The 12,106-nt window shown below is 43.0% G+C and overlaps 1 protein-coding gene across 1 annotated transcript in view; it reads left to right on the forward strand.

Moving 5' to 3' along the window:
* Positions 1-7,239: 7,239 nt before the first annotated feature.
* LOC308164231 (F-box only protein 39-like) overlaps positions 7,240-12,106 on the forward strand; it is a gene marked incomplete at both ends in the record, with an annotated part of 185,236 nt that continues 180,369 nt past the window's right edge. Inside the window, one exon of the mRNA XM_080538373.1 lies at positions 7,240-7,842. Coding sequence (XP_080394499.1) covers positions 7,240-7,842 — 603 coding nt within the window. The remainder of the gene's footprint in view (positions 7,843-12,106) is intronic.

Here is a 12,106-nt window from a genome sequence, read left to right on the forward strand (position 1 = left end):
AACAACCGTGGGACAGAATTTATAGGAATGGTCGCCCTTACCACAATTATAACATGCAAAATCCTTAACAACCGTGGGACAGAATTTATAGGAATGGTCGCCCTTACCACAATTATAACATGCAAAATCCTTAACAACCTGCTGCCTATTATTTGTTTGTGGCTGTCTATGTTGTTCTCTAGAACGTTTCTCTTGTCTTTCATAAAATCTAATTTGTGCAGCTTGTAGACGCACCTGATTCTGTAGCAATTTCAAAAGTTCTATACTCATTTTAAACTCAAAATCAAGATATATTCAAAGGAACAATAGATACAAATAGCACTATTAGTTAAAATAGCTTAAAAAAAACACACAAGGAATGACTAAAAACAGAAAACAGCTGTAATGTCTTATCACAAATAAGAAAACAATTACTTTAACAAATACAATTCTCAAACAATCTTGTAAGATCAGTACTTCCTTTTACATATGCACTGAGTCAACAGATAAGGAAAAAAACAAACTGAAGTATTAACACTGATTAACTAATTAAAACTGGAGTTCAGAACTTTGGTTAGCTCAATGAAACTCTATTATTCATACATGGAAAATTCAGAACACCTGGTTGGCTCAATGAATTTTATGGATAAGTACTGAAAATGTGTTCCCACCTCCCCACTTTTACACAGAACTAACCTCTGTGTAATATTCCCAATCCTAGATTAACCTAGGATTCACTGATTTGGACCTCTGTTAGCCAAAAACAGCATCTCTCCCTGGTTAGGCCCTCTCTGTAACCAGGTGAACAGCAACTCCCCCTGATTAGTCCCTTTCTGCAATCAGGTCAGCAGCCACTCCCTCTGATTAATACTTTTTCTGTAACCAGATAACAGCAACGTCGAAAGATACACACATATATATATAACTAAACCTCTTTTCAGTTCCACTAATCATATACACAAAAAGAGCAGTCCTATGGTTTTGCCAGGTGCAATTATAGCCACGATAACATGTAAATCGTCTAAAAACGCCACAAGTCATGCATCACAAAGTGCACCCGGAAACAAAGACCTCTCCAATTGGGTATCTTTCTCCGATTAAATACCGTTCCAATACAAATGAAAATCGACAGGCTTACCCTTGTTCGTGTAGTACGTAGACAGCGTGCCAAGGCCCTGATCATCCGCTCTCAGCCAATCCCAAAAAATAGAGGGGATCTCTTGACCGCGTCACTTGCTAGGTGAAACGGGAGAGCTCCGTCTCAAAAACAGCTCGTCAGCTGAAAATGGCTGAAAACGGACAAACAGGATACCTCCGCAGCCGCTCCCCTTGTTTCCTCGTCGCCAACTTGTTAGAGTAAATTATTCAATAATGGCAGCCTGTTTCGTTTCAAGATGTATAAGAAAAGATATTTAATATTCTTCTGCAGAAGGAGGAAGTTTACAAGCACGTCAGACAAGTCTTAACAGTGAAAGTTCCTCGTAAAGTCCAGATCATTCATTTCATCTCAGTATTTATACAATCAGGTACCTTCAGGTAAGGGGTCCGCCCTCAGGTGAGGTTTAGACCAATCATGAGCAATGGGTGTGGACTTGTACATTGATGAAGATGATTTTGATGAAGGCTAGGGGGGAATCGGCCCCCACTTTCTCCTAGTTACACAAAGGTGAAAAGGGAACACAATAGCCACAAACTGGTTTAGTCTGGTCTTAGAGTACTGGGTCTGGGGCAACACAAAAGTCCAAAACTGCTCTAGATGGGTTGGTCCACTCCGGGACAAAAGAGGGCAATCAGGTCTTTGTAATCATTTAAATGTGTCCGCCGTCCAGCCGATGTCAAGCTTCAAGCAGAGAAACCGGTTCTATTGTGTGACAACAAACAGGAAATCAGCTTCCATAGCTTTGCCCCAAGACATCCAAAGTTTGAATCTTAAATGTAGAAGAATGTCTTTTACATATAATAATTTTCTCTCACAACCGCTATCTGTTATTTTTGTGGAAATTCAATGAAAATTCAAAACCAGATTGATATTAACACACAAATACAGCAGCCTACTAATCTCCCACTAGATCATCGTTTCTCAACGGGGGCGTTCAGACAACATCGGGGGGCGCTGGAACAGATATTTTTAAAAGGGGGGCGTTGAGGTGTTCTTGGGGGGCGTTCGCGCATTAAGTATGTTTCTCATGAAAAACAGCTGTCAGCAGTGTTATTACGGGTACGTTCGTAAATGCACGAACGGTCATTTCGCTCGGACAAACCGTCTTTTCAGTCAGAGCACCCATCTCTGAGCGTTCCCAGAGCGCAGTGTTCTGAACTTGGCCGGGCTCTGTGATGCAGACACACGTAGCGCAGCTCCCACCTTTTTTTTAAAGTGAGAGTGTCAACAAGAAGATGAAGCTAAAAACTCAGCTAGCAAAGGCAGAGCTTTTGATAGTTTCCAATGTGTCTGGGTAAGCTGCATTGTAGAAGAATCTTGACAGTTCATGTACAGTGCAGAAATTGCAATACTATGCTAGTCTACGATAGAAAGAACCCCGGTTCATCCCATCTGTAATGTCATGTTTCAACCCTTTGCCATCCTTTTCTTGCATAGCACCCGCAAATGAACACGGATAGGAGTGGAATAGGCTATATAACTGTAAATAGTTGATTGTCTTTGGATTTAGCCAGTTGGCGAAGATTTATGAGGAATAGGCTATTTAATTTGTGTTGCTCATCTAACAGCGATAAGGTGTTTAATTTACGGTCTTGTTTAATTTCTATGAGTGTTTTCCTTGTAGGCTATGCTTGAGTGACATGTGTTTCGGTTTGTAGGCTCATTGTAATTGTTGGCTATAAGCGAGAGAGAATATTTCTTATGTTAGTTTTGATACTCAGTCCATATCCCCGCCGGTGACGTAAGCCTGTCGTGCCAAATACTCCCTCCCCGCGTATACACACTACCCTCTGCGCTTATGCGTTCACTTCGTTCGCTTCCTTTCAATATAGCTTATTTAATTTAGTTAAAATGAGTGCTAATACCATACCACCATACCCGAACATCACAGCAGGAACAACCTATCTCAAAAAAGCGATCGTATTGTAATAAACCAGTCCGGAAAGTTCTCTGTCGCTTAGCCTACCAATAATCTAACCTGGAGAAATCAGCTACGAATGTCCCCTCCCCTCGCAGGTTCATCACAGTATATTACATAAATGTATTACTGTTAAGTGTTGTTGTGGATGTTATCCCTAGTGCCATTCTGAGGTTAACATTGCGATGTGTTCGTCTTAACGTTTACAAACTAAAATATACGATCGCTTTTTAGTGATATGTTGCTCCTGATGTGATGCCCTGGAAACGAACACATAAGCACTCCGAACAGCTGTCAGCATCTTTTGTTGCTATAGGAAACCACTACTCTGTCTGCTTGCGATTGATCAGTTGTCAGCAGTGTTATTACGGGTACGTTCGTAAATGCACGAACGGTCAGTTCGCTCGGGCAAACCGTCTTTTCAGTCAGAGCACCCATCTCTGAGCGGTCCCAGAGCGCAGTGCTCTGAACTTTGGAACTGTGTTAACAAAGTCTAATAAAAAAATAAAAAATATTAGCATCATAAAACAGTCTGTTTGTATTCTCTGATGTTGTCTGAGTTTGTTTAACACTCAAACAGCATTTTTATTCACATTCACATGGCTTTTCTGCTCTCTGGTAAACTAATGATAATGATATTCCAACTGCCCAGTTAAATCAAATCCATTATTTGGCATTCAGTGACATGCTTTTTAAATGATATAACACAGAATATTAGTCAACATTAATATTCAGGGAAGAAAAAAAGCCATTTTTTTGATGGGGGGCGGTAAGAGACCTGGATAATGGACAGGGGGGCGCTGGCCCAAAAAAGGTTGAGAACCACTGCACTAGATGCTACCGCTGCATCGCAGCTACGTGACACGTGATGTGACTGACAGTTCCAACAGCCATCCTTCATTAATTTAAAACATCGTCGCAAAAATATTCAAGAATTTTACAGATTAACCTTGGATTGTGTCAGATGGTGTCAACTAGATAGATAGCTGTTTCGACCTCATGGTAGCTAATGCTAGATAATGGGGACCAGTCACGGATTCCTTAGACAAAATGGCGTCGCACGTCATCCATTTTCTTTATTTGCGAGCTTGCAGCGTACACCGGTTACAACGTTAGCTGTTCCCGCTTGTTAGCTTAGCTTCCCCACCCTGCTCTCACTGACGGGGACCCCATCAAATGGTGTGGCGTAATTAGCTAGCCGTTCTAGCTCAAACACAAACACGTAACCCTTAACTAACACAACAGAACATTTTTTAGGACATTATGACCTTGACGGTGTTTTTGGACGATTATTAGCTGGCCCGAACACCGGCCGAACTGGGAAATGCAGGGAAATGTGCAGATTAGCGACGGCACAGCCTGTCATTGTCCTGGCTAACTAGGGAACCAGGTTCGCTACACTATGAATAACCTGCCTAAAACCTGGACACGTTGCCAGGAGTTATGTCTTTTTATATTATATATATATTTATATTCAGGAGTTATGTCTTTATTAACGTGACTAAGAAAACTGTTAACAATGACGCACCTTCAATTCTCTCCTCTATCACCGTAGTTGCTGCTTCTCCTGTTGGGCTCCAACGTGTCTCTGATCTCACTCCAGTCGGCAGTTACAAGTGAAAACTAAGACAAAAACTATAATCAAAAACGGTGGCAAAGTTCATTATATTCTCCCGACAGTATGCTAAATTAAAGTTAGTATTAGCTAGCTTAACGCTAGTAGACTACTTACGTTACTGAGGTCACGCTAGCAATCGACCAGTTCCACAAAAACACGTTTTGATAATGGGATTTAAAGATCAAATATTTTCATACAAATGCAATTCTGTTCAGACTTGATGGTAATACTTATGCTAATATCACCCTGAAACTAAATTTTATCGACTCAACTTACCGCGGCAGGAGGATAAAATGGCGACGGGCAAACGCAGATTGATTGTGGAGCTTCTTCACCGGGATTGAAGGTGTGGTTAGGGTGGGGTCCATTTAACACTCAGGGTGTGGGCATTGGTCAATTTAACACTCAGGGTGTGGCCATTGGTCAATTTAACACTCAGGGTGTGGCCATTGGTCAATTTAACACTCAGGGTGTGGCCATTGGTCAATTTAACACTCAGAGTGTGGCCATTGGTCAATTTAACACTCACTCTTGAAGTGTTAGTTTAGATAGACAGGTGAATACATGGAGAGAGGATTTCAGAACATGTACATGTTGTTTTGACAGAGGAGGAGAGCTGTCTTCACATCCACTCCCTGCTATCTTACAGATAGCTCCTTAATACAGCATCAGAACTCAAACACACCATTTTACCAACTCTTATACACATCCACTCTCTCTCCTCAGGGTCAGAGACTCTGGGTCTCAGAGTTCATCATCAGTCTGACTGATAATCTAATGATTCATCTGGATTGTTTCATGATCAGTTGAATTCCAGAAATAAGTTTAAAAAGTAATCACTTAATATATATTTATATAATATAGAAAACTCCCACGCTTCTGTTTTGTCAGTCTACTAATAATAATAACTTTTATTTGTATAGCGCTTTCCCTGCAAACATTGCAGCTCAAAGTGCTCCAATCATTATATAATCATGATTAAATTATTTAGTCATTTAAAGGCAACATTAAAAAGATGGGTTTTTAGTCTTGACTTGAACATATTTGCTGAGTTTGCATCCCTAATGTACACTGGCAGTGCATTCCACAATTTGGGTGCATAAAATGAGAATGCAGCCTCACCAAATCTCTTCTTTTGTACAGAGAAAACCAGTGTCAGAAGACCTGAGAGCTCTATTGGGCTGATATGCTAGCAAAAGGTCTGAACATATTCTGGTGCTATGCCAGTGAGAGCTTTATAAACAAGCAGAAGGATCTTGAAATCTATTCTGAACTTAAACAGGAAGCCAGTGTAGAGTTTCTAAAATAGGAGTTATAAGCTCTTCTGCTTGTTTTGGTTAAAACTCTCGCTGCTGCATTTTGGACTATTGCACTTTTCCCCCCCCACATATTTCACGATGAGCAAATAACCATCAGGTTGTCATCAACTGCTGCAGACAGGATCTGAGGCAGGAGTAGAAACCTACACTGACACAGTCCTGAAGACTTTACAGTCAGAGACTCCACCATCTCACAGGACCTGGACTGCTGCCCTCTAGTGGTCAGAGTGGAACTGACACTACACACACAGAGGACACATCACAATCACAATCACAATTATTTGAGTATATTTACACATACAATAAATGGACTTGGTGAGGTTTGTGCATAGGACATAAAAAACAACAATATATAAGCAAAAACTGTTTAAAAAGACAATGGCAAAAAGAGCAATAGAATAATAATTACGTAGGCTGTAGATTTGAATATGTAAAACTAATATAAATTACACTGTCAGTTGTGTGTGTGTGTGTGTGTGTGTGGTGTGTAGTGTGTGTACTGTGTACTGTTGATGTGGTGAAATGAGTAGCCTATGGCTAATTAAAACTTGTAAGTCCCATCGCTGTGTGGGCATGATTCGCGCGCGTGCATGAGAACATTTCGCACTGTTATTTTGGAGACCCCCACAAAGCTCAGCTTATAACTCGAACCCTGGCTCTGTCTATGACTTTGAGAGTGGTTACATTTCTCCAGGCCCATCCCTCACCTGTTTACCAAATTGATGAAAGGTTATTTCACTAAATGACATAGTATGTTGTATTATCAATGGTTACATAGTTTTTAGTGTACTGTTTACATCAATATATGCAATTCTTTGGCTGACGACACGGGGTGTATTATTATTATTATTGTTTTGTGTTGGCTCTCCTGTAAAATGTGTAAAATTTCACCAAGCCTGCGATATATGCTTATGTATGTATGCTGCATACACTGGTGTGACATGATGGTAAGTTTACTGTATGTCCACATACAGCACTATTCTGTTGCTATATTATAGAATTTAAATAGGCCAAATGGCCTACTGTGATGTCACAAAACCTCGTAACAACGGTGACATAAATGACAATGACAATAAAACACGTCAAGGTTCCAGAACTATGGTTTTTGAGTCAGTCATTAGCAAAGTCGTACAAGGGTCCCACACTGGCCATCAATGGACTCTTCTCTGTTGTCCATCTTAAACCCAGAGACACATAGGTAGATATAGACAACTATAGATTAGTTCTAGGTGATATTTAATCACAAATGGATTACCCCGAGGAGCCTGAACAGGAGGACCGCCTCTTGGAAGAGGAGTATGAAGAGGAGGAGGAGGAGAAGGAGGAGCAGATAGGAGAGGATGAAAGAGAAGTGATGGAGGCCCAAGAAGAGGGGGAACGAGAGGAAGCATTGGAGGAGGTGGAAGAAGAGGACCAGCCAAAATGTGGCTGGGCTGATCTCCCGGACTTGTGTCTTCGCCAGGTGTTCAGGTGTCTGAGGGACAAGGACCGGGCACGGGCCACCTTGGTCTGCCGCCACTGGAACCACATCATGCGTTCCCCGTCCCTCTGGAGGGCCCGGACCTTCAGTTTCTCCGGCCGCATCTCCACGAGGGGCCGCTCCGCTCCACGATGGATCCTCGAGATGGATCAGGCCGTCTGCTACGGCAGAGTTTACGGCCGCTACCTGGAACACTTGGAGGTCAATTTCTCCCAGTCACTCAACTGGCTTATGTCCCGCCGCCTCCAGCAGACCATGCGGACGTTCCTGGCTGCTCTCCGCCAGGCGGGCGGACGCCTGCGCTCGCTCACCGTCCACCACATGGAGCTGGACTGTTCGGCCTGGTGCCGGAGCGTCCGGACCGCCTTGGTCCGGAGCCTGACCTTCTACCTGCGGAGGGAGGGCTCTCACCTGGGGCACCTGAGCCTGCGAGGGGCACGTCTCAACCTGCCCCAGGGCCTGGAGGTTCTGGAGGCGGTGGCGGCTGCCCAGCAGCATGTCCATCTGGGTCGGAGGCCCGGGATCGCCACCCTCAACCTGGAGGGCTTCTTCTCACAGCCGCTGGCGGTGTACATTAGTCCGGGCTTCACACAGGTCATCAACAAGTAGGTGTGGGTGTGGGTGTGGGTGGTGTGGATGTAGGTGTGTGTGTGTGTGTGTGTGTGTGTGTGTGTCTGTGTGTGTGTTTGAGTGGCTCCTACATACTCTTGTTTATTAGCTACTCTTTTTTGACTTGTGTGTGTAACTGTGCATAATGTGCCTGCAAACACACACATACTTGTTGCAGTCTTTAAAACGCACCTTGATTTGATGTTGACCAGGTTCCGTGGCCTCTCCACCCTCACCCTCGACTACTCCTGTCTGTCCAACGAGCTCCTCGCCGGCCTGGACGCGTCGTGCTGTTCCCTCCGCTCCTTCACCTTGCGCTGCCACATCCTTGAGCCGCATCTCCAGGTGATCTGGGGCGACTCCTGGTCTCACCTGGCCCGGCGCTGCCCAGACATGCAGGTCCAGATCTCTGTGAAACGGATCCTGAACCTGGACTATCTGGGTGGGATCCTGCTGAGAGAGATCCCTCTAAGGTCACTCAGTCTCACCAGCTGCTCACTCACCAGTGAACAGAACTGGAGTGCTAAGCCAGCTCTGAGCAGCTTGGTGCCCTGGTACAGCAACTGTCTACAGGTAAGGGGATTGGGAGGGCTCCATAGAAATAGAAAGAGTAGAATACTCATAATGATAATACTGCTAGACTTTGTTAGACTTTGATTGCTGCTTTTATGACATGGTTTTATGTATTTGTTTTGCTTTTTTTTTTTTTTTTTTTAAAGCGCTATAAATGTAATCAATTATAAGCATTATTATTATTCTTAGAATGGACATGGTCCCTCAGACTGACAAGGAATTGTTATATATAGTTGCTAGGGTAACCATTATTGCTGCAGGTGTAGAACACAGAGAGAAGTTAATTCAGAGGCGGGACTAGCACGCCTCATTTTACTGAACATTCCGATGTCAGTTGAGTTTAGTTGGTTGTTAATAAGGCTGTGAGATAAAACTTCCAAATGATGACCACAAGATGGCCGCCACTACACCCACCATGGAATGTTGATTTGAATGAGGATGTTTATTGTACTATATGGTATGCTCTGCTCTGTCAATACACAGTAGCAGTCAGCAGTGGAGTGTTGATAATGCTATAGGGGTGTTATTGAATATGTGAGCTCATTGTAATGAGGAACATGGGTTCATGTATACCATTGTATACCATTCATTGTAATTCATGGAATGGAATGAGGACTGGTGTTTTATACCATTCCTCATTTTGTTCCATGCATTACAATGAGCCCGATTTCTACCTCCACTAGCCTCCCCTGATGTCCCTTTCCTGTTCAGGCTCCTAGGGGTCATAGAAATCTATTTAATGTAGTGGTGTCCTTGTTGTGGTTGTTATACCTCCCTTCAGAAGCTGAGCCTGGACCTGAAGAACAGCCATGAGTCGGTGGACGAGGAGCTGCTGGCGCTGGTTCTGATGTGCTCCAGGCTCACCTACCTCAAGGTCCGGGCCTTCCTGAACACCAGCTTCCTGGACCGGCTGCTGCAGAAACGCCTGGACAAGAAGACCATACTCAGAACCATCAAGGTGGGTCAGACCGCAGCTTGACCTGGGGGGTATTCCACCAACGTCGCTAAAGGAAAATCCAGGGTCTTGCGAGACCAGGGTCAGTGGTCTAGCGCCCGTCCTGAACACCCAGCCATGCAGGAATGCCATCATAAGCTGTTATAAGTTATATTCTTAATCAATAGCTATATAAAATTAATCTAAAAGTCTAACATTTGTTGTACCAATCCCTGATTGCCCCTTTAATGTAAAAACAGGCAAACTCAAACGTGATCTGAATCATTGCAGAATGCCACTGTGGGTTAAAACAACTGAGGACATTTGATGTGTTTAGAATATGTTTTATTGAGCAACGTCTGCCATGGTTTATACACTGCATGTGTATTAATGTAACCAGCCCAGGAGTCAGCTTCCTAAAGTAATACTTTATCGCTTTTGACAATCCAGAGCCACTTCTCTCCTAGACCAGAGTTGTTAATTGAACCCATTTCGTTGGTTTACGCACAGAATATTGACCTGCAATTGTTACTCTCTTATTATGGTTTTGTACTACTTTTGAAACTGACCTCAGTGTGGTTTATAAAACGCATGTGTGACAATGTGAACAGTCCAGGTTTATAAACTGTGTACGTGTGTTCCAGGTGAGGATCTACACCACCAACACACAGGATGAGGATGAACAGCTGGAGGACATCTATTTTCGTTACAGACAGCTCATCACCTCAGAGCTCAACTACTCTGCCATATCTTACCCCATGCTCTGAACGCACAGAAGACACTTCTGCTGCTACATAGAATCCTCCTCCACATTGCTTCAAAAATCACTTATTGTATTAAAGTTGCAATAAATATTGCAAAATGAACTCCATGGGCCTCATTTATAGAAAGTACTTTGGATCAAATTTGCTCTTACCCGTGTCGTACGTAGAAAACCACGTCAACGTAGTGATTTATACAATTTCAACGTGAATCAATTTGACCGTGGAAACGATCGTAGCTCTACGTCGGGTATTGACCTTGTCTCTATGTAGTAGCAAAGGACTGCGTATACCAGATACTAACGCAGTCCCGAAAGGGCTAATTGGTACTCTACATTGAAATCGGAAGATCTCGACTTGTAATATCAGAGGCTATATTGCCTGGTGGTGCTAGCTACCAATGCAATTTCTCTGTTTTAATAGAGATGTTTGATGTTAATCTGTTTCAGAGTGGATTTCAAAAAAGGCGGTGATGGTCATGTTGACCTTTTCAAACATGCAACTGCTTTTCTTCTTTAAGCCAGAGAATCCCATTGACTGACGCAGGTATGCCATTATTTTCCAATGAATGGCATTTCATTGTTAGTAGCAATCTTCAAAGCAATAACCTTCAAATCCAAATAATGACTTAAGTATGTTGTAGCAGTTGGAATTGGGCCTGAATGTAATGTCAAAATAGAATGCTGATATTTGGTTAATGGTTCCCTAGGATGGTTGTTGTCCCTCTAACCACCATGATTGAACACCATGACCGTAATTAGATGTTGTAATGTTGGGTCATTACTGTTGCATCTCTTTATGGTAAATGGTAAATGGACTGACTTATATAGTGCCTTATTCCAAAGTGCTTTACAATGGCCTCTCATTCACCCAGTCACACACATATTTACACACATGGCGGCAAGCTACCATGCAAGGCGCCAGCCCGCTCATTGGGAGCAATTTGGGGTTCAGTGTCTTGCCCAAGGATACCTCGACATGTGGACAGGAGGAGCCAGGGATCGAACCACCAACCTTGGGATCATTAGACTCCCCACTCTACCTCCTGAGCCACAGCCACCCTACCCTTTATCACAACAGTAAAGACAAATTAAAATAAACTGCAGAGATGTTTTATGTCAGAAGGGGAGTACGCTAGTCTACTGCCAAACTAAGGCACTCAATCTCCAGGTTTAGAAGTTAAAAAGCCTTTATTATTCTTATGGCTATGGTTTGGCAAACACAATGCATATTGACACTAGCATTTGCTTCATCAGGGGATCCAAGGTGAGCACAAGCGGGTGCAATTTATCAGACATTAGAGGTGTGGCATAGGCCAATCAGCAACTAGTCTCATTCACAAATCACCTGCCCATATTCTTATAGCATAAAAATAATAAATCCTTAATTGCTAAACCTGGAAACTGAGTGCCTTGGAGTTTTGTAGTAGGCTAGCCTTCTCCCTTTCACACCTTGCAATGAGCACCTCTCCATTGTCACACCTTGCAATGAGCACCTCTCCAACCCTATTTTTCTTTCAACTGTTCTATAGAGGCTGTTAGACCAAAATATAGCGCGTTGACTTCAGTTCATGCAACAAATGTCCCCTTTGGCATGCAAGTACCTTAGGGTGATAGAAAAACTTTTATCCAAAGACACAAGTGAGATCTGCTTTTTTTTCAAAATGGCCGCCAACAATACATCAGATCTGGCCCATTGGCAATTACCACACCCCATATATTTGCTACTGTTATAGCTATAATTACAAATGTGGTGT

This window comes from Nansenia antarctica (assembly GCF_963989245.1).
Source record: "Nansenia antarctica genome assembly, chromosome: 8".
In the NCBI taxonomy this organism is placed as follows: Eukaryota; Metazoa; Chordata; class Actinopteri; order Argentiniformes; family Microstomatidae; genus Nansenia; species Nansenia antarctica.